The sequence below is a fragment of the Puccinia triticina genome, chromosome 3A (genome assembly GCF_026914185.1).
Source record: "Puccinia triticina chromosome 3A, complete sequence".
Lineage (NCBI taxonomy): Eukaryota > Fungi > Basidiomycota > Pucciniomycetes > Pucciniales > Pucciniaceae > Puccinia > Puccinia triticina.
The window spans coordinates 2,911,913-2,938,756 of NC_070560.1; the positions used below are offsets into that span (position 1 = coordinate 2,911,913).

General features: G+C 46.8%; 3 protein-coding genes across 3 annotated transcripts in view; 2 read left to right on the plus strand and 1 right to left on the minus strand.

Moving 5' to 3' along the window:
- Positions 1–16,442, plus strand: part of PtA15_3A345 (uncharacterized protein) — a gene marked incomplete at both ends in the record, with an annotated part of 30,489 nt that extends 14,047 nt beyond the window's left edge. Inside the window, 5 exons of the mRNA XM_053167304.1 lie at positions 14,515–14,734; positions 14,844–14,892; positions 14,973–15,444; positions 15,556–15,866; positions 15,938–16,442. Of these exons, the coding sequence (XP_053018534.1) occupies positions 14,515–14,734; positions 14,844–14,892; positions 14,973–15,444; positions 15,556–15,866; positions 15,938–16,442 (1,557 nt within the window). The remainder of the gene's footprint in view (positions 1–14,514; positions 14,735–14,843; positions 14,893–14,972; positions 15,445–15,555; positions 15,867–15,937) is intronic.
- Positions 16,443–21,638: 5,196 nt separating this feature from the next.
- Positions 21,639–22,027, minus strand: PtA15_3A346 (uncharacterized protein; the record flags this gene model as incomplete). The annotated part of the gene is made up of 2 exons (XM_053167305.1): positions 21,639–21,897; positions 21,990–22,027. 2 exons carry the CDS (start codon positions 22,025–22,027, stop codon positions 21,639–21,641), a joined length of 297 nt encoding a protein of 98 aa, XP_053018535.1.
- Positions 22,028–22,112: 85 nt separating this feature from the next.
- Positions 22,113–23,110, plus strand: PtA15_3A347 (uncharacterized protein; the record flags this gene model as incomplete). The annotated part of the gene is made up of 4 exons (XM_053167306.1): positions 22,113–22,216; positions 22,292–22,529; positions 22,594–22,786; positions 23,046–23,110. 4 exons carry the CDS (start codon positions 22,113–22,115, stop codon positions 23,108–23,110), a joined length of 600 nt encoding a protein of 199 aa, XP_053018536.1.
- Positions 23,111–26,844: the final 3,734 nt, after the last annotated feature.

The window sequence follows — 26,844 nt, forward strand, 5'->3', positions numbered from 1 at the left end:
AAAAAAAAAAAATGAAACCATTTACAATGATTTTTTGGGTTGATGGGTTATCCACCATTTTCAAATTGAACTCAGGGACTGTCGCCCAAATCACCACTAATCTGACTCAATTTATTTGATCAAATAAAAATCATTGGCAATGATTTCAAAAATTTTCATTTTTTATCATTCTTTTTGCATGCCCTACCACCAGGAAAAAAACAATGTTCCCTTGACAGAAAGTGACATTTGAACAGCTCCAGCCATCTATCCAGAGCAATCACATCATGGTGTGAATACTACAACTGAGTATGTATACATTTATCTGCCTTGCACATCCAGCAGCTGCTAGTGTAGCTCATTCCTCTGCATGCGCAGCTTCTCATGTGCAGCTGCTCAGCTAAGCAACACCTGAGTTTCTCACATTGACCTTCTTGAACCTTCCTTTCCTTCAATACGCCTATGTATGTACACATCTTGATACATACACTACACATCTTGATACATACATACACCCTCAATGACTGTAGAGACTGTAAAATGAAGATGTGTCTGGTGAGAGTCGAACTCACAACCTCAGCTATGCTGAGACACATACTAGAGTGCTGCCTTTACCAACTAGGCTACAGACGCTTGTGGCTGCCAGCTGGGTGGTTGGTTGGTAGTGCTCATGGGTCAATCCAACAGCCCTCCATACTGTGGTGATACATCATGGTAGTAGACTAACAGACAACTCAACACCCCCCCTTGCTACATGATGGGAAGTGGGGATTGACCCCAAGAGAGAGTGGGAATGAGACCCAGGAAAGATGATCAGCGTAGGGATTGAACCCGTGATCTAGATGTAGGCTTATAGGGGTTTGCGTGGTCTTACAAGTAAGCATTCACAAATTCATCAAGTCTCTATTGTAAGCGAGTAGCGCTCAGGTAGCTCTGGGCTCATAACCTGTAGAGACTGTAAAATGAAGATGTGTCTGGTGAGAGTCGAACTCATGACCTCAGCTATGCTGAGACACATACTAGAGTGCTGCCTTTACCAACTAGGCTACAGAAGCTTGTGACTGCCAGCTGGGTGGATGGTTGGTAGTGCTCATGGGTCGATCCAACAGCCCTCCATACTAGGGTGATACATCATGGTAGCAGACTAACAGACAACTCAACAATGACCAGTACCAGCTATTCATCAGCAAACACTTCAATAGCTACAATCCCCTTGTTTTGGGGGCCTGGGGACACGGCGCGCCAAAGGCGCCTCAGAGGCGCTTCGTGCCAACCCAGTCACCACCCACCCACCCTGGCATATTACAGCAGATACAAAAAAGCTTGCCTTTGGCCCTGGGGGGTCTGAAAATCCAACCCCCAGGCTCAGAAAAAGCCACAACCAAACAAATCCACAGAGAGATACAGGTCCTGTATCTCTCTGTGGTTTCCATACCCCCCAACCCCCAATGCCGGCATCATTCCCCCCCCCCCCCCCCCCCCCATTCTGGCCGGCCTACCCACCCAGCCATCCACCCACCCCAGCCGTCCTCAATCCCCCAGCTGCCCAAAAAAAAAAACCCACTCAGCCCGTCATCAGTTTTCCTGTTTCTTTCCCCTTCTTTCCTGCCCGGATTTGGCTGACCAACCCACCTCTGCACCCTCCCCCCAGGCCTGAAACCATTGGACCAGCCGAGATCAGTCAAACACCCCGCAGCAGATCTTTTGTCGGCTTTGCAGGTATGTAAGATCATCCCTTCTATATTTTTCATCCTCCGGCTGACAACCACTGGGTATCCAATACACACACTCAGCACACACTCAGGTATAAATGGCCAATGAACCACCAGTTTGACTCACAAATCCCACCACTCCCATTTGCAAATAAGCCCAGCGGCACCCAAGAATCCTACTTGGGGCCGTCTCTGGGCGATGTAGCCGATTCAAGATTGTACGTGCTATTTGACCAGTTGCAAACGCAGGCGTTCCCGTTGCAATTGCAAACCCAGCCCCTTCCTTCCCCAAATCACGGGCTACCCAACAGCCAGGCGCTTGCCCAGCCACCACAGTTGCTACATGCATATCCACAACCACCCCAACCACAAGTGCCACCCAACTTGCAGCCGCACTCCCAGGTCGCCTCTCCCGCCCACCCTCCATGCAAGCAGCAATTGCAGGAATCCACCGCGTCTAAATTCAAGGGCCCTCCAAGGGCAATCATCCTTGAATTTGCCATTTTCTCCCCTTCAGTTTCCCACAAGATTGCCCTAGCTCAGAAGGGGAAACCAACACCAGCCATGCCCAAATGGTCAAAGTTAGGCCACGCAGGCCTCATTACCTGGATGGTAGGAAGAATGGTCAAACTTTGTTACTGAGGTAGCTTGCAACCCCGGGAATGAGGTCAAAGTGAAATCACCATGCAGGACCCATCAGTCCTGGAGAAGCAGGCTGCCGCTGTGAGATCCCGCGTTCTCATTTGTAGAATTTGAGGTTTTGGGCTGACTTCATGTGTCTGTAACCTTTGCAAAAAGGTGTGAGCTCAAGACAAAAACCTGGCCCTTATTCATGCGCCAGAGCAAACGCGCCGGGCGCTGCAACGTAAGGCGACTCGGTTGGTAATGAATGTAAGTCATCCTCACGGTCTAGATAGACCCACCCATGATTTGGATTCTGACTGTCTGCTCAGCCAAAGGCCAATGGAGACTCAGCTGAGGTAATACAGTATGTGGGCCAGCTGACAGCCCACATTATCGTGAAGTACGGTGGGAACACTGAGAACCTCCGGGTCAAAGACCCGCTCAATTTGTCTAAGGCCTCAATTCCGATCTACACAAATAACTTGTGGCAGTGGGCGCGGGCCATCTGACACGGGGCCCCGGGAGTGGACTACAACAATCCCCGCAGGTCAAAGGACTTTGTAAGCAAAGCAGTGCCCATCTTCACCATAGACGAGGTTGTCAAACAGGCGCCGATCCATCACCAAGACAAAGGCGCCGGCAAGGGCCGCAAATCCAACTCCGCTGCCCCAAAGTTCACTCCGGCCCGGGTCACCGCAAACGGGATCATCCAACCAGGGGACACCGACGCCGGCTCGGTGTGCTTTGGATCGGGCAAAAGCAGGTGCCTTGCGGGCAAAAGCCTCTACACCCCAAGCACCGCCACCGATTCAATCCCCTTCACCTCGGGTCCCAGTGCCCGCGGTGTCCTATTGGGGTGATCCTTGCGACGGCGAGATGGCTCCTATATCCCAACCCTGCGTCCCCATAAACGCCCGGGTGGGGGTGCCCATCTGATCAGAAACCCCTCCGGGCCTGCCTGACCTCAAAGAGCTAGACCGCCTGAGCCCGAGTGCCCCGGGGTCGCCCTCGGAGTCGCAGGCCAAATCGTCGGACACTACTCAGCCAAGCATGACGCAATGAAGCGGGCACTGCGCCCCTGTAAATTCTGGAAAGAATACAAAGCGCGGAGTAGATGCGATATGATACCTGAGACAGTAGATAAGAATCCCGTTAAGTAACAACAACACGACAATAGCACCTTTGACCCAACAGCACACACACCTGAGACAGTAGATAAGAATCCCGTTAAGTAACAAGAACACAACAATAGCACCTTTGACCCAACAGCACACACACCTAGAGAAAAGTATTGAGAAAACAATAAACAAGAATAAGTTTTTGAACAATGACAATGAAAGTAATAATGAGTATGAGAAAATAAAGAAAGCACACCTGCGGTAACGCAGGGATAATTTTGATTTGATTTAAAGTTTTGTTGTGAAGGACGCGCAAAAGAGGTTTTGGATCTGGGGAAAAAGACAGAAAGAAAGGATAGAAATAAGGGTAGAAAAAGTTTCAGCTGAGGTTTTTATTATGTTGTTTATGGAAAATTGATGATGATGATAGGAAAAGGGGGGTTTTGCTTACTAGTCTCTTTCTTCACGATTGGATTGATATAAACACGTGAAGAAAGAGACTAATAAGGTTGGTCAATGAGTCTTGGTTTTGATGTGCGGGATAAACTGCGGTTAGGGCTACAGGCAATACTTTTTCAGATTTGAGTGAGAATTGTTTGTCTTGCTGCGTATTCAGGATGAGAAGACGGAATATGCATAATCTAACAGCCTCTTTGCCCGCCCGCCAGCTAAGTCCCCACAGCAGTCAATCTCTGTGGCCAGCACCAAAATCAAGTGCGTCTCTGGTGGAAAAGACCACCTGGAAATTGACCGGTTGCCTGTCCGCAAACTACCACGCAGCCCAGCCACCAACGGGGTAGCTCACACGCTGAGTTGACTTCAATTCAACCAACACCGCTCACCGCCTTGCTGGGATGCTAAATCCCCAACTCGCAAGGCTCTGGGGTCCGGGGTAAAATAATATGAGCAACTAAGAGTATTATATTGCTAGTTAGTTTATTTGATAGTAAATACAAATAAAGTCTTAAACAGGAGAGCGGATCTATGTCCGGGTAGTGGATAGGATGAGGAAAGGGATAAAGTAGAAATTTTTTGGGATCTAATAAGATATTGGGACGAGTTGAGTCAGATTCCTCAACATTCACCAATGTGCTTGGATAGACGGTTGTCCTGGCAAGGTTCTGGATGCAAATATCAGACCTGTCTCAGTTCACCGTCTATCTAAATGAGGCTCTGCAGACAAAAGACTCACCTCCTGTCGAAGCCGGGGTGATTATTTCTCTGAGGCTTGAGAGTGCGCTGGAGTCATTTGAACTGAAGAGTCTAAGCATCTATCAGTTAATTGCTCCTTTGCTATTTGGGAACCAGTTTGCAAGACTTACCTTATAGGTTGCTTGCTCTGCTTGGTCTGAGGGGGCTCTTCGTCTAATGCTGACGTGGCTAAAGTTTGGGGAGCAAAGATTTTAGCCAAAGCTTAATCATCCGTCTGAGACGTTTGCATATGCATTGTCTTGGGAAGTGGTCACTGACCTTTCTTCCTGATTGGTTTAGGGTTTCCCCCAGAGCCTCTTGCCCTTTTCGTCGCGCGCGCAGCACTCGAATCTTCACACGGGGCGTCTTCTGCTATCCAGCCAGGCTTGGCCCGCTCCGCAGCCACCCGCCCTGAAGTCTCTGGTATCAAACAGAAAGAGGTGGACTCCCTAGACGAGTGGATATCCAATACTTCACCAAAGAATATCTATGGCCATCAGTACCCCGGACGCCTCAACGCTGCTGGCCGCGCGCTCACGATGGAGCAATTTTCATCCAAACAACCCAAACCGTTGAGCGTTAATCAACATCTCGCTGGTCAGCCATTGGAGCTTCTTCGCAGAGACCAACCTAGCCAAGTTACTGTCAATGAACTATCCTATACCCCTATCTTGGCAGCCCTTTTTTGGGGCGCAGACTTTAATCCCTACCCACTTTGATCAATCACCATCCCATTAGGCCATAATGAGTGTGTTTGGAGGGTTGCTCAACATCAGAAGTTTTTTTTTTTTGTGGGCGGCTGCCTTTTTTTTTTCTTCCTGATGATACCCATAGCAGCCCCCTTCCTTTGTCCAATTCCTCTCTTGGTTATCCGTTTCTCTTATATCCGCGACCTATTCTTCCATCTTGGATTGTAAGTTTTTCTATATGCTACAACCCCTATGATTTATCTTGGCAAAGTCTTGAGTCTAATGTTTAGTTAGATCCTACTGATTGCGTATCTCTTAACCTTGCATGAAATGTGTACATGTATCTTAGCTCCAATAAACAGACAGTGGGGGCGGGCGCCAGTCTTGGGCCCGCCAGAGGTCCAGATAATCTTCAAGGCCTGTATGTGAGAATGGCTTTGCCTAAAATTATGTACCCAAGTCTGCGCAAAGGCTCAGGACCGTCTTGGGCCCTGCATACATCAAATTTCACAAGTGACTGAGCGGCAAGTCCCTCTGGGGCCCAGCAAGAGTTTAACAAGTTGTGTATTTACCGCTGGAGCCCCGGGACCATCTGCAAGCCTAAAATTATTGAAGTGACAATGTCCCTCTGGGGCCCGGCATTTTTTTTACAAGTCACGGATTTGCACGTGGGGCCAGACATGATGACTCAGAAATTTCAAGTCCCCGCTGGCAAGGAGAAGTCCCCACCAAGGACACCGGTCACAAGTAGGCAACACTGCCAGCATAATTGGCTGGGTTGAGGTTATCCCAGTTAAACTGGGATGAAATCAACCAATTTAAACTTGGTTGATCTCAACTGATGAAATATAAATCCAAGGTACCCCCCTTGGGTTTATATTTCCTTGGATGAGATCAACCCATTTAAAATTGGTTGTGCGCATCCCAGTTAAACTGGGATGACTTCATCCCAGCCAAATATGCTGGCAGTGCAACACCGTAATATTTCAAAGTCCCCGCCCGCAAAGAAAGACCAGTGCTGTCAGCCTTGGTGATGCCAAGAGCTACGCTCCTCTAGCTACACCGGGTGATGAAGGATAATAAATGTAGATTGGAAGGGTGTTGGGTAGTTATTTCAAAGAAATAAATATAAAGAATAAAAAGAGGGGCCCGACGTAGCGGGTGTGGTTTGGATCCCTCTGAATACACTGGGGCCTGCGATGCAGGTGTGGTTGAATCCCAGGAAGATAATAAGAGAAGTGCGATAAATAAGAGAAGGGTAATTACTTACTAGTAAAGAACCTTCTCGATATCGGATTGCACTCGGAATTGAGACAAGCTATAGACGGTGAAGATGTAACGACTTGATCAATCTGAATCTGATAATGTTTCGAGTCAAAAGAGTAGTTAGATATTCGTTGGGTTGTCTGAAGCTGAGGAGGACAAAAAAGAGGACAGACCTACCTCTTTAAATAATGTTTTCGTCCTCCTTGGTAACTACTTTGTTGGGGTATCTCTAGATATTTCGATGGGGAGGTCGATATCTGTTGGTTTATTATTTGCAAGCTCAAATGGGGCGGTCAATTATTGATGTCAATCGGTTTGTTGCGCTCAAACTCGGATGGGGTTGTAGTTCAAGAAGATCCTATTGAGGAAAGATCTCTTATTTCCCAAAGTTACCGGAAATTGACACCTGTCACGGGAGTATCTTTGACAGGTGTAACTCGCGCACCCGTGCGTAGTTTATTATTCACACAGAGTATATTTTACTCATATTCAATAGTTTAAAGATTAATATTATTCTTAAACTATATGTACATTATATTTTTACGGACTTACTTCGCGCACTGCAAGAAACTCTTTGCGCACTGTGGGGGTCGTCGTCTTGACGTCCCGCCCCCAGTGCGCGCTTTTGCCACGGCTCTTCGCGCACTGTGCATTCCCCCAAAAAAACGGCTTGCATTTCTTGAGATATTTTTTGATGAATCAATAGAATGAGCTTTTATGATCCCCCTAAAAAATACGGATGTACTTCGCGCACTGCGAAAAACTCGTCGCGCACTGCAGGGGGCGTCCACTCAACGTCCCGGCCACAGTGCGCGGAAGCTCAAAACGCTTCGCGCACTGCAGAAAATAAACCATGAAATTCTCATTTTTTTCCGCCAGCCGGCAGAGGGGATCTTTCTTGCCCCTCCTCCATTTTCTTGGGGTATTTGGACCCCCCAGCATGACATAAAAAAAGGATGATAAAAAAATACAAAAAATAAGCGGAGCGCCTCCCCGGGGCGCACCCCCCGGGGATTTTTAACCTGCTAAAAAGCCATGGATCGAGCTTCCCTTGAGTTCTGGGGGAAATTTCAACATTATTTTTAATGAATTCTACGGCCAATTTTACCCCTATTCACCACTGGAAGTGTCACTGGAACCCCGTACTTTCTCAATGACTCTCTTGGATAAACACCTGGGTAAATCTTTGGTCCCCACAGCCTGTATGCAACGGTACCCAGCCCCTCAAAAACAGAGTTCGAGGGGCAGAAGTACATACCCCATGACTTCGCCGTGCGGATGGCCGGCACAGGCTGGTCCCGGAGCGGAGTACATGCACACTCCCCCGATGACCGGCCAGCACACACGTGGAGTGCAAATCACCTGTCATCGAGGGGATTACGCACTCCTCTCGATGACCGGAACGGTCCCGCTTATCGAGAGGAGTAAACACATCTCTCGATGACCGGAACGGTCCCGGTTATCGAGAGGATTAAATATACCACTTGATGACCGGAACGAACCCGGGCATTGAGAAAATAATCATCTTGATGACCGAGTCTGCTGCGGTCACCGAGTAGAGAAACACTCCCTCAATGACCGGAGCGAACTGTTCAAGGAGAGGATTGATGAACGGTTCGCTCCGGTCATCGAGAGGAGCACTTAATCCCCTCAATGAATGGAACGGACCCGGCCATCAAGAGGAGGAACACTCTTGATGACCGGGTCTGTTTCAGTCGTTGAGAGGAGCAGTGTTTACTCCTCTCGATGACCGTGACCGGGTCTGTTCCAGTCGTCGAGAGGAGTAAACACTCCCCTTGACGACTGGAACAGACCTGGTCATCGAGAGTGTTCCTCCTCTTGATGTCCGGGTCCGTTCCGTTCATCGAGGGGATCAATTGCTCTCGATGACCGGGACTGTTCCGGTCATTGAGCGGAATGCTTAGTCTCTCAATGACCGGGACTGTTCCGGTCATCAAGAGGTGTGTTTACTCCTCTTGATAAGCGGGACTGTTCCGGTCATCGAGAGGAGTACGTAATCCCCTCGATGACCGGTGATTTGCACTCCACGTGCGTGCTGGCCGGTCATCGGGGGAGTGTGCATGTACTCCGCTCCGGGACCATCCTGTGCCGGCCATCCGCACGGCGAAGTCATGGGGTATGTACTTCTGCCCCTTGAACTCTGTTTTCGAGGGGCTGGGTACCCGATCCATGGCTTTTTAGCAGGTTAAGAATCCCCGGGGAGGCGCTCCGCTTATTTTTTGCATTTTTTTATCATCCTTTTTTTATGTCATGCTGGGGGGTCCAAATACCCCAAGAAAATGGAGGAGGGGAAAGAAAAATCCCCTCTGCCGGCTGGCAGAAAAAAAAATGAGAATTTCAAGCTTTTCATTTGCAGTGCGCAAAGCATTTTGAGCTTCCGCGCACTGTGGCCGGGACGTTGAGTGGACGCCCCCTGCAGTGCGCAAAGAGTTTTTCGCAGTGCGCGAAGTACATCCGAAAAAATAATCAAGTCATTTAGGGGTCTCCTTGAGCCTAGAGAAAATTGACATGAAAAAATCATATTTTAACGCGGCAGGGACCTGTAATATCGCTTCCTGTGCCCCAGTAGCCCCAAAAATTTCACAGTATCATGGCACATGTGCAAATTCATGACCTGATAATTTTCAGAATTTTTCCCAGAGATATAAGGGGTGCGCGGCAGGCTTAGTAGGAAAATTACTGCTAACTGTATAGCTTTTTTGTTACACACCCAAACAGTCCCAAAATTTCAGAAATGTTTTCATTGTGGATATTCTCCGCGCCATAAATTTCTTGGCAATAGTGTGTCATGATAACATGAGATATAAGGGGTGCGTGGCGGGCTTAGTAGGAAAATGGCGGCTACATGTATAGATTTTTTGTTACACGCTGAAACAGCCTGAAATTTTCAGAAATGTTTCAATTTTGCATATTATCCGCGCCATAAAGCTCTTAGCAATAGTGTGTCATTAAAACATGAGATAAGTTAGCAGTCATTTTCCAACTAAGCCCGCCGCACTACATCTCATGTTATCATGACACACTGTTGCCAAGAAATTTATGGCGCGGAGAATATCCACAATTAAAACATTTCTGAAATTTTGGGACTGTTTGGGTGTGTAACAAAAAAGCTATACAGTTAGCAGTAATTTTCCTACTAAGCCTGCCGCGCACCCCTTATATCTCTGGGAAAAATTCTGAAAATTATCAGGTCATAAATTTGCACATGTGCCATGATACTGTGAAATTTTTGGGGCTACTGGGGCACAGGAAGCGATATTACAGGTCCCTGCCGCGTTAAAATATGATTTTTTCATTTCAATTTTCTCTAGGCTCAAGGAGACCCCTAAATGACTTGATTATTTTTTAGGGGGATCATAAAAAGCCATTCTACTGATTCATCAAAAAATATCTCAAGAAATGCAAGCCGTTTTTTTGGCGGAAAATGCAGTGCGCGAAGAGCCGTGGCAGAAGCGCGCACTGGGGGCTGGACGTCGAGACGACAACCCCCACAGTGCGCGAAGTAAGTCCGTATTTTTAAGTATTTATCATATATTTATATAATATGTGACAGATTACCTAGATATCTGTCACAAAAAATGTGAAATATTATTTATAATCATTTGGTTAATTGTTACGCTGGCTTGCGCTGCGTAGCCGGCTGACAAGTGCCCACAAAGGAGACTATGTAGTCACGTAGGCACAACATATCTCACAAGTCCCCTCCAAGCAGCCCAGAGGGATTTTCTCAGAGGGCTCCTTTTAGTTGGCAGAGAATAAAGTTCTTATCATTTGCCAAATCAAAGAGAACAAACAAAAATAAACCAAGTCAAGAAAAACTCTCTAAAGCTCAGGCCATGTAACCACTGCCCTGAAACAGTTTTCACATCAAATTGGGGGTGACAATCATTGGGAGCACCCCCTTGATAATTTTGGCTTCCAACTCGGTCCCAGTGAGCATCTGATGTCGTTTGAGGTGCGACTTGAGGTTTGAGAAGACCTTCTCAATTGGATTCATGTCCGGCAAGTAAGGCGACAAATATATCAGCAACACCTGGTTTTCTGCGCATATTTCGGCGATCCGTCCTCTATGGTGCATTTCTGCATTGTCCATGATGAGCACGCTGTTCTGTCCAGGGAACGCGTTCATCACAGGCATCTGATACAAAAAATTGAGACAAGTACATAAGTGAGCCGCTGAGTGTTGAGATAGTGGATTAGCATTGCCTTATGCAGTATGCTTCTAATATATACACCCGCAATTTAGCCTATATTGTACATCTATATAGTCTAGTTGTTTCCCCTCACTGTGATCCTTACTGAATGATGATTATACTTTGACTCATTGTGCTCGGACTTTGTCCTTGACATCTTGTCAAACTTCTCTTAGTCTTGTGTCACCCAAGTTACCCTCAACACTGAGGTCCGCAAAAGAAAAAGCAAAAAAACACTAATACCTACCAGAACATCCTCTAAAAAGTACTCAATGTCAACGCGACGCATAGTCCCCTCCTGCGCCATCACGCAGAGCATCCCATTGAGTGAAACCGCCGGACACACAGAGATATGTGGAGCATTGTGAGCACAAGGGATCCGTTTTGTCCGACGGCCGCGGGTTGACCACGCACAATCGCGTGAGTGGGTACCAAGAGACGCTCCGCATTTGTCTGGATGCAACCAATGCGTCAGCCAAACTAGCCAATTAGTTACCACAAAACAAACCACCCTGGAATCACCTATAAACACAAAGTATCTGGATGGGTATGGGCCCACCTGGGTCACATATTGGGCCCTTTTCTCTGGGCATTGGGCTGGGTGTATGATCCGGGCAACCTTCTTTGAGAAGTTGAGCCGGCTCCTCAACTTGTCTGAGATCAAGGCAATCGGGTAAATCTCGCCTGTAATTGTCTCCAGGTGAGACTGATTCTCATCTAGGTAGAGCTTTGGCTCTAAATTGAGGGCCGAGAGGATAAATTCCCGCTCCTTGGCTGAGAAGGATAGCAGCCAACCTCTGTCTTCATACAGCGCCGGGTCACGCACCACATCTCGATTGGTTTGATATAGGCAATTCCATCGCGCCAAAGAGTTGTGAGAGACATTCTTATCAATTTTTTCATTGATTTCATTGAGGGTAAGTCCGCGGAGGCTGAGCTTGACAACAATTACCTTGACGTCTTGGGCGTACTTCATGAGCCCCATTCAGGAGGGCGGCTGGCTGGATGATCAGGCAAATTGGAGCGCACATATGGATGGCAATCAGATTGGGTCATATTGAAATATAATGGAAAAAAAAAAACATAAAAGAGGGATAAAAAAGGTAATACTGACCACATGCCGGGATACAGCGGGTTATTGGTCCAATGGTTTTGGGCCTGGGGGCAGGGTGCAGAGGTGGGTTGGTCAGCCAAATCCGGGCGGGAAAGAAGGAGAAAGAAACGGGAAAACTGACAACGGGTTGAGTGGGGGGGGGGGGGGGGGGTTGGGGGGCTGGGGGATTGAGGATGGCTGGGGTGGGTGGATGGCTGCCAGCCGGAATGAGGGGGGGGGGGGGGGCGGGAAATGATGCCGGCATTGGGGGGGTGGGGGGTATGGAAAACACAGAGAGATACAGGACCTGTATCTCTCTGTGGCTTTGTTTTGGTGTGGCTTTTTTGGAGCCTGGGGGTCGGATTTTCAGACCCCCCAAACGCAAGCTTTTTTGTATCTGCTGTATTGTGTTTTGGTGGTGTTTAATCCCAAGATATCAATTAAAATAGGGTTTTAGGTGTTTAAACAGACCCATTATGTGTGATCTTGCTTGGTGTCAAGTTTCTTATATTTCAATTGTCATATTTCTTTCATATTTTGTATATTTCAATACTCAAATTTCTTATATTTCAACACATGAGAGATATGCAACAGCATCTTTCAGGGAGAAAGAGATAGACCAAATCATATTTATTTCAGGCACAAGACATAGACAACAGCATCATTCAGGGAGGCAGAGAATGTTCATAGATATTTTTTCAAGAGAGAGTGGGAGAGATAGACAACAGCTTCTTTTGGGCAGAGAGGGATAGACAAGCTTAATTCAGGCAGAGAGGTATAGACAAGTAATTCCGGGAGAAAGAGATCAATCGGGGAGGGAGGCAGAGTGAGATAGAAGGCAGAGTAGACGGGATAGAAAAATGCCAACGGGTCAATTGCACCAATTTTTGTTGTTTTCAATGTCTTCAATGATTGCGCAAGCCTTGCAAAAACCCTTCAAAAGTAACTGAGCCGGCCCCCACTTGAAGCCTAGATCAATGAAGTTCCTGAGTAGAAGATCCTCAAACGCAGTCCAGTGGATTACCTGATGCTTGGTAATGACCTGGAGGATCTTGTTGGAGTCAGGGGTGATGTTGCACACAGCCAGGAATTGGCAGATGGTGAAGTCCTTTGGTGGCAATGGGACATCAGCAGGGCGTCTTTTTGAAGAACTGGTGAGAGTGGGCTGGTTTTCACCTGCCGCAGTCACATCAATCAGGCCACCTGCTTCTGGGTGGGTACAGATGGGTGGCTTGGTACTGCTCCCAGGATTGGTAGGGGTCCTAGTATTGGAGGTGTGCACTTCTGTCCTCACCTCAATTGTAAAGCCGGCGACACCCTTGCGGCACTAGTTTAAAAGGAATTGTTAGCAGATTGTTAGGCGGAGGACTTAATAATAACAAGAGCACGGCATTGGGATGGGTGACAATGACATTTGGATCCATCTTGAGGGAAAGCCAGATTCTCCACCCCAAGTGGGTGTCCATTGCCTCAATCCGGAATGTGGGAAAGCAGGTGAGGGGTCTCATTGCAAGCGCGGCTGGCTGACGGACGAGGCCATTGGTAAACGCATGGTTCCAGGTGAGGATGGACCTGGAATCCAAGTATACCACAATGATATTGACGGGTATTTCTTGCTGGTCCGGCGAATGTAGGTGATGATCCGTGCCTTGAAGGTGGCCAAGTCAAATGAGTTCATGTCTGCGGCGCTGATGGTCAAGGGCTGAAGATGGCGGTTGGTCTGGATGCTTTTGTACCCCGCAGCGTTGTCAGCATTGTATCAAATGTTGGCATAAAACTTGTAGCTGATGTAGATAGCAGCGTCGGTGGGGGTCTCTGAAACCTCTAACTTAGCTAATTCCCTCCTCGGGGGAGCGAAGCGACCTCCGAAGGAGGGACTTACGCGCTATGTCAACCCCGCGGCAGTAGAGAATTAGGCATTTTGGTGGGGACTTTTTTAAAACCAATCTCCCACATGAGTTTCTGAACCTTTTTTTTTTATAATTTACATTTCTGGGATGGCTTAAGCTGTCCCCTTCTTTCTACTATCTTTTCTCATCCTCAACTCCTCTGGTTGAGCTGCAATCATAGTTGTAACATTATCAATTTCAGATTCTGTACAGTGCAAAATGTGGAATGCACGATGAAGTGGACACTTGTCAGTCACAAAAAAGGACTTCATGGGGCACCCAAGGCCCCAAAAATTTTGTAAAATATGTACAAAGAAACTCCATGATGTTGTGCACATTTTGCTCCCCCAAAGTTTTATTGCCTGGTGACAAATGGCGCGTCCAGAGAGGATTGAAAAAGATCATTTTTCTAATTCTCTACTGCCACGGGGTCGACATAGTGCATAAGTCCCCCTTCGGAGGGTCCCTGCGGGACGGCGTCCCCCCTGCAATAGAGGGACTTAGTTAAGTTAGCTGAAACCTCGTAATGAACCTCGCAAATGTATTTGAAAACCGCAAAACGTTTCCATAACCATATCTTAACTGCAAAACCTTTTGGGAAGCTTTTTCACCCCAGAAACTTTTCTATAAACCAAACTCAAACTCGAAAACCTTTCAAATACCACTTTGAAACCCGAAACTTTTCACATCGGTCACAAGAAACTTTTCTTGCGGCCGTGGTGTAGATTGTTCGGTCCAGATCCTCTCAGACCGAATCCCCGACTTGTCCGGGGGGTTGGGTTACGAAGCAGGACCCTCGGTCATTGCCATCGCCATCTCGCCAGCCGCCCCCACAGCCGGCCACAGTCTATCCCTGCCATCATACACTACATCCAGGACCAAGCTAGCGAACAATCCGAGTCTCGCCATGTCGAACCCCGCCTCAGCGGCCATCTTGGTCGCTGGAATGCTCATCACTGGTCCGTAACCTTCTTGATCATCTCCTTTGGCCCGTCTTACCACAATCATCCTGAAGCTGACGTATTTACAAATCCCCCCGCTGATCTTTTGTTTCTTTAAATAATATAGGTTGTTCCAATAGCCTGTGGTCTAAATTTCAAGATCAGCAGTGTGTAGAGTAAGTTCTTGTCTGAAAACGTCGAATGGCTTCTATGTATAGGTGCGCTTACCGTGGGGCCCCCTCTTGCTGGTTCCTAGGAACTGTACGAACCCAGACCCAACGACCCACCGAAATTTCGAGCAACCGGTATGGCAAACCTTGAACATGTTTGTCGGAGAAGCGTGTTGTATGATAGCCTACTATCTGATCCAATGGATGTCGAGGCCGGCGAGAGGCAGCAAAGAGCTAGGCTACACGCCCATTCCGCGCGACTCGATGGACGGACGTTTACAAGAGGAGGAGGAGCAGGAATCCACCCTAGGCGACACTCTCACCCCCGACCAACCTGTCTCGGTATCCGACTCCCTCCTCCAGCCTGCCCATCTCAAATCTCGAGTCTGTCCTGCTCCCGCCCCCCTCGCCCTCCACGGCCCCTCTCCCGCTCCCCTCACTAGCTCTCTCGAACCCGAACTCCTCGTCAATCAACACGAACCTTCTGTCCTTCAGTTAGTCGGCCTCCAGAAATTGGTCTTCTGGCTGCCCGCCTTGTTCGATATTTGCGGAACAACTGTCAGTGCCCTCTACGCGCCATCTCACTCGTTGTTTATCGCTAACTTGTTCCATGTACCTTATTATCGTGTGATGTGTGTTTTCTGTGGGGCCGGGGTGTTTTTTTTATAGCTCATGAACGCGGGTCTCCTGTTCGTCCCAGTCTCAGTCTTCCAAATGATCAGAGGCGCACTGCCGATATGGGTCGGGCTGTTCTCGATCATCTTCCTCAACCGACACCTGTCTCGAGAGAAGTGGATCAGCCTGACCATCATCACCTCCGGCGTCGCCCTCGTCGGCTACGCTGGATCATTGCAGCCTCAACCACTCCCACCTTCTCAGGAAACCGAAAATGTATTGCGCTCAATCTACGTCACGGACTCTTCGCAGCCCGGTGCTAAGGTCGTCCTGGGCCTGTTTTTAATTTTCTTTGCACAACTCTTGTGAGTCTTTTTTCCGGAAGAGTGCCTCTGGAGAAAACTAACTTTGATATCTTTTTCGTAAAAAAAAACAGTACGGCATCTCAGTTTGTGATTGAAGAGAAGATCATGAGCAAGTATGAAGTTCCGCCATTGGAAGCTGTCGGACTGGAGGGAGTCTTTGGGCTGATAACGGCGATGGTTGGGATCCCGTTTCTGCACATTTTCATCGGCTCGCGTCCGGAGGGACGAGGAGGGTACTTTGATGCGCGCACGGGGTTAGAGGAAGTATTGAACAACCAGAGCATTATGTGGTCGTCAGTAGCGATTGCAATCAGTATCGCCCTCTTCAATTTCTGTGGACTTGCGGTCACCAAGTCCATCTCCGCTACCGCCCGCTCGGTCATCGATACCTGTCGCTCAGTTGGCATCTGGGCCTTCTCTCTTGCTATTGGCTGGGAATCCTTCAGCTTCCTCCAGTTGGTCGGATTCATCATCCTCGTCATCGGAACCTTCTTCTTTAACCAAATCCTCATCTATCCCGCTTGGTTCAAACGTCTCATCGGCTCCGCTACTTCTGAGCCGCTTAGAATCGATTGATTCATTTCCTCTTTCCTTTTTTTGTTGTATTGTTAATGCATATTTCTTCCTCTCCTTCCTTGTACTAATTGCGTTTAATACCTGCTTCTCTTGCGATCATTTTCTCAGAATGTATTGTATTTCTATTATTGTTTTTTGAACCATTTTCCCCTTTATATCCCATATTGTGATCTTTATCCAGAGCACCATGCACCATTAATCCCTCCCTCTTATCCTTGCATGCGAATAATTATCTGCTATATTTTAGCCCTAGTAGCCAATGACTGCGTCACTGATTTATATATTGACGTACCAGGCTTTACAATTAAAAAAGGTCCAGCTATCATTTGGTTGCTCACGCCGCACCCAGCCGAGCAGAAAGAGTGTTGGAGGAAGGTCACCGACCAGGAAGAACGATCAATGATTGACATTCTATTTCACCTCTTGGAATGGAAAAAAAGACTAGTTGGAGCCTATCCATCCAACACCGATACGCTGAAATCTGTAGAAAAGATACACTCCCGCTTTGACATGGGACGCGCCTGCAAGCAACAAGAATTACAGAGATGCTATCTGGGTAGAAGTAAATAACTGAGGAAAGCAGACAAAAAGAAGACAGGCGACACAGAGGCAGATTCCCGGAACGTGTCTGCAAAGATATGAGACTTTCTTCGATCCTTGGGAAGATTGTGAATCTCTGCTTCGACTTCTCCATCGCTGGGCGTCTACTATGGCAGGTCGGGCTGTTCCTCTCGGCTCCAAGCTGCTTATTGGTGCTTATAGTTTTTCATGCTTTGGCACTCTGAAACTGATGTTTGGATGTTATGAATGTTGGGTGGAGTGGAGAAAGCATGAAGCGTATCTCTGTCAAAATATGTATGCGAGTGTGAAATGCCCCGAGGCTTCAGAGGGCCCGACCGGCTCTCCCTGGCCTTTTCCAGCGAAAGACTCGCCCAGAACACCAGGCCCCATCCCCCCATCATCCACACCGAAAGATGTCTCAACCAGCGTACCATCAACAACATAACGGAGCAGCATACGACTCATCGCCCAGGAAGCAGCTCCACCAGCCCTTCCGATTAAGCGATGCATGGGAGCGTCTGATGGTCGCCAAAAACAAGTAGGTGTATCCCTCGGTGCCGCTCTTTGGGTCGCTTGTCGTTTACTTCGTGTGGTGTTTCACAACAGGGCTCGTATCCACGTCTTGATCCCGCTCGAAGCGATCCTCAAGGATGCGTTCAAAAATTACCCCACCCTCACCGTACGTCCGACTGATTACCGTGGCACTCTTTCCCCTAATTACCTTCCGAATCTCTTCTTGTTTCTCCCGTTCTTGGAAGAATCTCCGTCCTTTATAGGGGTGGTCACCACAGGCCTGCAGAATTATGTAGCTGTCCCTTAGCTTGAAAAGCATGTTTTTTGTACCGATAGCGCCTTCCCTACCCGTCTCAGAAAGCCAAGCAAACGGCTAGATCGACGCACAGATGACCCTGCTGAATTCCAAAAACGAAAACCAGGAAGACAAGCTGATTCATTGTTTTTCTGGGGGTTTATTTCGCACCCAATACGAAAACCAAACATCAAGTCATACTTGATGGTATTGACGGGATTGAGCGTGATTCCGATCGTTGCGTTCGTCGGCTTCAGTTTATTTGTCGGCTCGATCTTGGTCGGGATGGGTCTGTTGTTTGTGTTCACGTGGGGAAGCGTGATCATCGGCGGTGCCTGTTGAGTCTCCTGTATACCCCTCTCTCCCCCTCCGCCTCTCTGGACTACTGACAGCCTGGCTGGGGTTCGATCAACAACAACAGTCTTCGCCTTGATGATTTCTTTGGCTTTCCTCGTCGCCGCTGCCTTCTGGATCGTCGTCGGACTGTTCATCACCATCTTTGTCCTCCGATTGATGTACAACGTCCAGACGACGTTTGTCCACAGAGTCAAGGTCGGTCCCTATCCCTCTCTCTTCTCTTCCCTATTGTTTCTCTTTTTTTTCAGATGGCATGCTGAATTCCCCGGTGATTACAATCCTTTTAGCATAGTCCAGTGATCAGAGAGTTGGTCAATCATGCCAATGAGAAGCGGCTCCATCACCAGCAGAACGGCATAAACGAGGATGCGAAATCCTCCTAAATCGGTTCCCCTGAGCCGTTCTTCGACGCTAGTAGATCATCCGTAGCCATATACCCTCCATCAGCGTCCTACAAACCTCCAAAATGAAAGCCTTAGCGATCCTTCTGCCAGCATTGCCTCCCCATTCTTTGTTCATCAGCCGCTTCCTCTCTCACTATCCAAGATAACCGTATATTATTGTTGTCTTTATTACTATTACTCATCATTGTCTAGAAAGCTTATCCTGTCCATCGCTGGGGCTCCTTGCCTCGCACTACCATCCTCGTGTACCTTATTTGCATCTCCTCCCTCGAACACAGGCACGGATGGAGAATTCAAAGTTGATCAGCTTGTACTCTAAAACCTTCTATCTCTCCATGTAGTGACTCTTAGGACTGATTATCCCTGCGTGCTCAAGAGATGTTTGTCTTTTTGTTGTTGTGAACTGTTCTTTATCTGTTAGTCAGAGCAGCTTATGAGTGACTGCTACCACCACAAGCTGCATGTTTTGAATCAAATTTTGTGGCTAAATCTGGACTTGGGGTGTTCAAAGTTGGCTTCCATGAAATCTTAGCACCATAAAATCATAAACTTTGAAGCTGAAAAAAAATGTCCACGCTTGTTGAGCCTTTGGCCCTTAGGGTCTGTCTTACTTGAATTTGGCAAGGACGGCGCAGGAGAAACACAACATTATCTGTGGTAACAGCATATTTCTCCTTATTAGCCTTTTGTCTCTTTTGCCTTGCTTGGACTTGATCACTCACTGAGTCTTTTCCTTCTCTTTGAGAGGAGTTGGTTAGGACAACGGTGGGTAGTTACTTTACTTTACAATATCCAATGGATTTTTGTAAAGTAACTACCCGCCGTTACTATTGCCATTGTTATTGCTAACAGTAACGTCTAAATTTTGCCCGCTCAAGTATTGTAATTTTTTCAGCTGGAAATGGATATAGTAACTTAATTTTTCTCTGGATAACGCTGGTTATTGTTAAAAATTGATATCCAGCCTCCAGGGGTTAATTTAGGGGAGATTTCTGGCGTGTCAGGGAATTCACACCAAGACCCAAGGGGTGTTGCTCTAGACACACATTTTTAGGGGTCACACGCCAACCAGTCAATTTTTTTGAGTTGTACTGTTGGAAGTACAAGTCCCCCCTCATTGTCACCCATTTGCTCTCCTTTGTCAAGGTACTTACGCCTCCCTTTTCTAGCTTACTTTCTCACCAGCAGCAGAAAATCGAGATTATGTATGAGGAGGATGAGGATAATAGCCCGGTTCACGTTGGGCTTCAACCAGCAAGATTTTAATTAGAATCATGCGTGTTTAATGTGGACTCTTGCTGAAATTCAGACTCGCACAGCCATTTTTAAGCTTTTTAAGCTTACTTTTTTATCAATCAGCAACACCAATTTTAGTTGGGGGCATAAAACGCCCCAACATGAACTGGGCTAATGATTACGCAACAGATCACTCTCAACAGTCGCAGCTTCGCCATTCCAGCCGCGCCTCATCCAATGCAATTGCACCCAATATGGTGAGGCCATCATCAGATTCTTGTGTTAACATTAAACAAGCTCCCAATAAAAAGAGCCCGGCTGTTGCTTCTTTGGATTCCAGCCAATCAAACGTTCAAAGCCAAGCAAAATCAAAAGGCAAGAGTAATGAAAAGAATTCAAGTCAGCCCAGGATTTCCACCTCCAGAAAGTCATCCGCAAAGAAGAAACCATCTGGATGCAAGCCCATCAAGAAAAAGAAGAAGTCCAGCGCCCCCAATGATGTAACATCCAAAGTAAGCAGAAATTAGAATATAATATCATTTCTGGATCATGTATAAATTCTGATTGGTCAAATATTATTTTCTACAGGGTGAGGAAGAAGGCCATCACTACAACAAGATTAGAGAAAACAAATTGATTGAGATTGAGCAACAAGCAAGGATTTCCAAGTAGGACAAGTTTGACAACATCCTGGATTCCTTCAAGGTGCCAACATCAAAACCAACAGACAAGTCCACAGAGCCAATCAAATCTAGCTTAACAAAGCCTCTTGGGCGGAGGGTCCAGGGGACCCCGCCCAGAGGGCTCTCTGCAGGAGAGGCTTATGAGTTATGTCTTGATTTAAGCAGGAGCAGAAAGGATCTGCTACACTACAAATCCACTAATATAAAAAATCTGAATACACAGAGTTGTAGGTTCTGTTCTTGCAAGAAATTTGAGCCACTAATCTATCTTGTAGCCAGAAAAACCACTCCTGGAGTCCCAAACAAGTGGAGCCTCATTTGGAAGACTTGTGCATTTTTTATCTAAGTTTCAATAAAACAGTGATTTGAGGAATCTTGGATCATGGGTTTGGCCTTTGCCTTCCCCCTTTCCCTCAAGTGGAATTAACCACAAGGCTGGCACGAGTCCCGCTAACCAGCCTCAATCCCCCATTTCCCTATAAGCCCCCATTGTAACAGGCGGCTCCGGCGGCATAAAGAAGCCAATGTCTGGAGCCGCAGGGGAAATTCCTGTGAGGCAGCAGCTTGCTCTTTATATATTCAAGCACCCGAATTTTTTTTTCACAGGCACCTCAGCTGAAACACCTTCACCCAACCCAATTCCCCCCTCTTACACCAATGTACACTCCAACCTGGAAAGCCTTCACCTGCCTTCAATCCCAACCCGGACATCAACCTCCAATCCAAACTCGGACAGGATGTTTCAATCCAGTCCCAAACTGAAAATTCCCATTCACCCCCTCAAACCCAACCTAACCAGAATATGTATACTCTCCATTTTCACCACCCCCTTGCGTGGCCGTTCACAGACATGGTGTAGAGCACCATCACCCGCGTTTTGGGCAGAAGCCCAGCCTTGAATGCAGCAACGTTTTGAGCCTTACAGCAGTACAGATTTTCCATAACTTGGTTTCTCCAATCTTCCTGCCCACACCAGTGAATTACACTATAAACAGTCTACAAGGAAGCATTCAAGAAGAAAGAGTATTCAGAGTCGTTAACAGCCCAGACAAGTGGGCCTTCAGGCTGGCGATAAACCCCAACTGGACCCACAAGTTACCCGCGCGACTTCTTAGGAGTCCCGGACCCAGAGCCCGGATCCGGGTTCTCAGCGGAGAAGGGCATGTGTACTCGAATGTCCACCGTCCCGAGTGACCGCATCCACATCCACATTCTCATGCAGATTATTCGCATCCCGCGCCGCCCAACTGAGCCCCAGATCCTGGTCCAGATGCGCATGCATGTCCCATCCCCAATCGGGCTTGGCTCCAGAGCCTGTGCCAGAAGGAGGCGCCGCGGAGGAGGTAGAGGGGGCAAGATGGAAGGCTTTCCGGATGAGCGTGGACTTGAGGTTGCTGAGAAGGATGCTTGAGTCGAGGTCAAACAGGCGTGTGGTGGTGGTGTTCGTCTCTTGTGGGCCTTCTGATCCCCCCAGCCCATCATCTGCTTGACCAACTACGAGGTCTCCTTGGTTTTCTCCTCCGCTTGGGATGCCATGATGAGTCGCTGGTGTGTGGTGAGAAGACTGGTCTGCGTGCTGGCCACTTTGGGCAGGCTGAACTAGCCTAGCCCACCGGCTTTGATGTCCAAGCTCCCGCAAGGCTACGGGCCCACGGCCAAGAACTTGGCGCTGGTGTCCGACCAGGTCCTGGCGATCTCTCTGCCATGGTTCAAAGCAGAAGATTGGTTTAGTCGGCCCCCTTTTTGTTTCTGAACACCTTTGATGAGAGAGCACTGATTTTTTTGACCATGCATGACCAGTCTCGCCGCGGTGGCCGGCAAGAACAGGTACGCCAGACCGCGCATTTTCCCACATCCCACCATCAAAATCTTCAAGGGGCGCGACCCTATTGTTGAAAAAATCATCAATAATACACTCGTCCCCAACAAGTGTGAATTCACTCCTAACAGCCTCTTAATGATGATCTTGACTGGACATAATTGGGGCGGTAAGTTGGTGACCACAAAGATGAGTGGATGCATTGTGCTCCTGGCCCAAGTGAGTGTTACTTTTGAGAAAACTGGCTTGCAAGGCATTGAATGGATCATCCGGTGGGGTGCAGATGGGAAGTTTTGTGCCGGCCAAACGCACAACAGTTGGGCTCTTTGACGGCTGCTACACCCGGATGGGCATGTCTGAGGAACTGGCCCAGGGCCAAAGCGCGTTCATGGTCAAGATCATCAACGCTGCAAAGATCCTCTGGATGGCCATCCCGCGCCCCTTGGTCATCATTGATGAGCTCAGCTATGGCAGCAGTACTTATGACGGAGTCGCTATCCCCAATGCAGTCCTTGACCATCTTGCCTCCATCTGCTGCTTTTTTTCCTCTCTTTACCATTCACTCTCAATCTCTGTCCCTTACTCATATTTCTCCGGGTTGTTAGACTGTATTCATTACCCATTATCCTCAATGGAATGAGATCACAGTCAATTTAAATCACATACTCTTCTCAAATCCAACCACACAGTGTTTCTCTTTGATCCAGTGATTTTCAATTTTTTTGAAATATCCAGAAAGGGTGCAAATCTACCCCACGAAGTTCCTAGAAGACAAACTTGGTGCAAAGACAGAAGACTGAGAAGAAGGGGAAGGGGAGGGGGGACAGATCATGTTTCTTTACAAGCTGGTGGCCTGCCTAGCAACCAAGAGCCACGGGATCCATGTTGACTGTCTTGCTGGTATCCCATCACCAGGGCTGCATTGGGCCCGCCTGAAATCAAAGACCTTGGAAGAGTCTGTCAACCCAAAGAATCTGGCCCATACTAGCAATGGTGCAACAAATACTATACATGTATTTGTATATGGCATGTATTTTGTATAGCATATACATTGTATTTGTATTGTATTTTTTATCCAATACAATACAATGTATTTTTTGCATAATGTATTGCTCTTGCCAAATGTAATATTTTGTGGATTGGCATGGTCAATACATTTTTTTTGAAATGTATTGTATTGTATTGTATTGTATTGTATTGTATTGTATTGTATTGTATTGTATTGTATTGTATTGTATTGGGTGACCAATGCAATACAAATACACCAAGACATTTTTTATTCAAATATAAATAAGATATAATGTATATGCCTGTACAATACACATATTGCATTTGTTGCACTGTTGCCCATAGGTCCCCATTTCATCCCCGCATCCTTACATGTCTTCCTAACCAGAACACCTTTTTATTGCCCGTTGGGTGTTTCAATAAAAGGCCTTTTACTCTGTCTGTCTGCTTCTTCTGCCTCTGGTGTTAACACAAATTTTTTTGACTGCGCACCCAATGGCGAGCTTCTTTCTTGTGCACAACTCCTGGTCTCTTCTTTGTGCTTGTCAACTGGTGCTAGATTCACATTCCTCTCAACAGAGCAAATTTATCCCAACTGCGCCGGCGGGTTGTGAGAGCTGGTGGCAGGTGCACAGAGTCAACTAACAGGCTTTTTGAATGGGGGCAGAAGTTCTGGTTGTACATAAACTCAGACGAGCAGCGGCGCAGCCGCCCTGAAAGTCTAGTCTTTCGAAAAGGTCAACAGATTGTGATACAAAAACTCTGAGTAGACAAAATTGTAGAGAAAGAAAAGGAGCATAGGGTCCAGATAGAGCATATTGGTGGAGAGGCTGGGGGAGGAGCTATAAAAATTTTAAAAACCTATCAGCCAAATGAACTTTCTGCTCCCATGTAAAATTTGGGATAATGCGCAAGTCCCTCCCTGCGGGAGGGGCGGCTTCACCGCCAGCCACAGCAATCCTCCCACCAGGGGCGACTTGTGTTAAGTTAGCAATCAACTATAGGTGTAAATGGTGACTATCAAGCACACAAGACAACTAAAAGTAACTTGTGGGCCCATTGCAACAGCTCCACGCAAGCGGGTAAGAATGCAAAAGGCTGCATCAACTGCAACATGGCTAAAACTTTAGGCGCCAAATTACCGCCTGCTGTTGCCAAGAAAAGACTCTTGGATTCTCATCTCAAAGCCGGCAAAGCTAAACAATCTGGAATTGTGGGCTTTCTCAAAGTCAAACCAACATTTGTGAACCAATTACTCAATCAGATGCTGATGATTTGGCAAGTGCATCAAGCCCTTCCATGGTCACAGTGTAGGACTCGTGTGGGACACTCAATATAATTTGGTGAAATATCCGCTGAGGGGGAAATAAATTGCTTAATAGTTTGAAAGGCTATTACAACTACGGGTGGTTTGAAAGACCTGCCCCTCTAATAATACTATGCAAATATCTAAGAGTCTTGTAATCAATATTTATAAAGATATGGCTGATTCCGAGATAGATCTTACTTTTGTATAGTAATCTCTATCAGACCTAGATCACTTTATTCAACAGGCTAGAAAATCTGTTATAACTTCTTTGCTTGCAGGCAATATACTTACTTTGTTATACTTGTACTACATGTTACTAATATGCTGTTTTAACTTGAGTTTGTTGTTGTGTTAGCTTGGTTCTACTACTGCTGGCACACTAATACCACTACTAAACTTCTACGCTACTTGTACTAACCACTAATACCGCTAATAACCACACTGCTGACTAACTACCATATGTGACCAAACCTCTCTGTAGGCTGATGGGGAAAGGGCCTCCTTATATATTGAAGGGTGAGGGATTTTTGCTCCAGGGAAGCTCCTCACAAGGGATTATTGCTGCAGGGGATCTCCACTACACAGCACTCTCATGCATGTACTGCGCTGAATGTACAAACAATGAGGGGTTGATGCTGCAGGAGACACTCAGCTACACAGCATCTGCATGCATGTGCTGCACTGCCTTACAAACAATGAGGGATTTATGCTGCAGGAGACACCTCCTGTACATCTTATCTACCTGCATATGATGTGCTACATGTACAAACAATGAGGGATTTATGCTGCAGGAGATACTCCCTGTACAGCTTATCTACCTGCATATGCTGTGCTACGTGTAAAAACAATGAGGGATTTATGCTGCAGGAGACACTTCCTGTACAGCTTATCTACCTGAATATGCTTTACTATATGCACAAACAATGAGGGATATATGCTGCATGAGGCGCTTAAGCTACACAGCACTTTCATGCATGTACTGCACTGCATGATGTCATGTGTTGTTATGCAACCAAGCCACCTTCCATCCTCTTCCACACACTCTGTATCCGCTGTCTAACCTGTTCCATCCCCAATGTTGGGGGTCAAGGCCTCTCCTCCCATCTTGCTCCTTCTTCCCTTCTTCCCCCGCACCGTATTACACACTCCCTCTACTATAATACCTCTGCAATGTGCTTTTGGCATTGTCACGCATATGGAACACCACAATGGTTGCAAGATCCCCATCTTTGGGCCGCATTCCTCTATGCAAATCTCAAAGCTGTTCTCTATGGTTGACAATGGTCGGCTGATGAATCAAAAAAACTGTACAGTATGCTGAAGTTACATGTCTTCACCAAGTTGAATGTGAGTTTAAACCTGTACCTCAAATGAATTTTTGTTTGAACTTATGATCACTTACCACTACAAACATTTATTATTTTTCCCAAAAAAAAAAAGAAAGTCAACATGAAAAAAATAAAACCAAAATTTCACTCAGGGGAACAAACTGAGCATGCTGAGCAAAAAAAATAAAATGTCCCAAACTGAGCAAAAATCATTGGACAATTTTTTGGGATGATTTTTTTTTCATGGTGTAGGACTCCAGGGATGGATGGGTAATCAAAGTTCCTTTGAGGGGGAAATAAATTGTATGATAGGTTGAAAGGCTATTACAATCTACGGGTGGTTTGAAAGACCTGCCCCTCTGATATTACTATGCAGAGAACCAAGAGTCTTGTAATCAATATTTTAGAAAAAATGTGGCAGATTCCAAGATAGCTCTTACTTTTATATAGTAATCTGTATCAGACCTAAATATCTAATTCAATGTGTTTTCAGACAGTTTATAACTACGGATAAGGTGGTTGTTATGATAAGTTCTTCTACTGTTGTTGATGTTGTAATTTGTACTAATACTTCTACTACTACTACTACTACTAATATGCTAATAAGGAGAATGGTTTGTTGGATGGTTGGTTGGTTGTTGGTTGCTTGTTGGTTGCTTGTTGGTTGGTTGTTGGTTGGTTGTTGGTTGGTTGTTGGTTGGTTGTTGGTTGGTTGTTGGTTGGTTGTTGGTTGGTTGTTGGTTGGTTGTTGGTTGGTTGTTGGTTGGTTGTTGGTTGGTTGTTGGTTGGTTGTTGGTTGGTTGTTGGTTGGTTGGTTGTTGATTGTGGGCTCTACTACTGCACTAACACTCTACTGACTGATTGACTGACTCTACACTACTAAAGACTA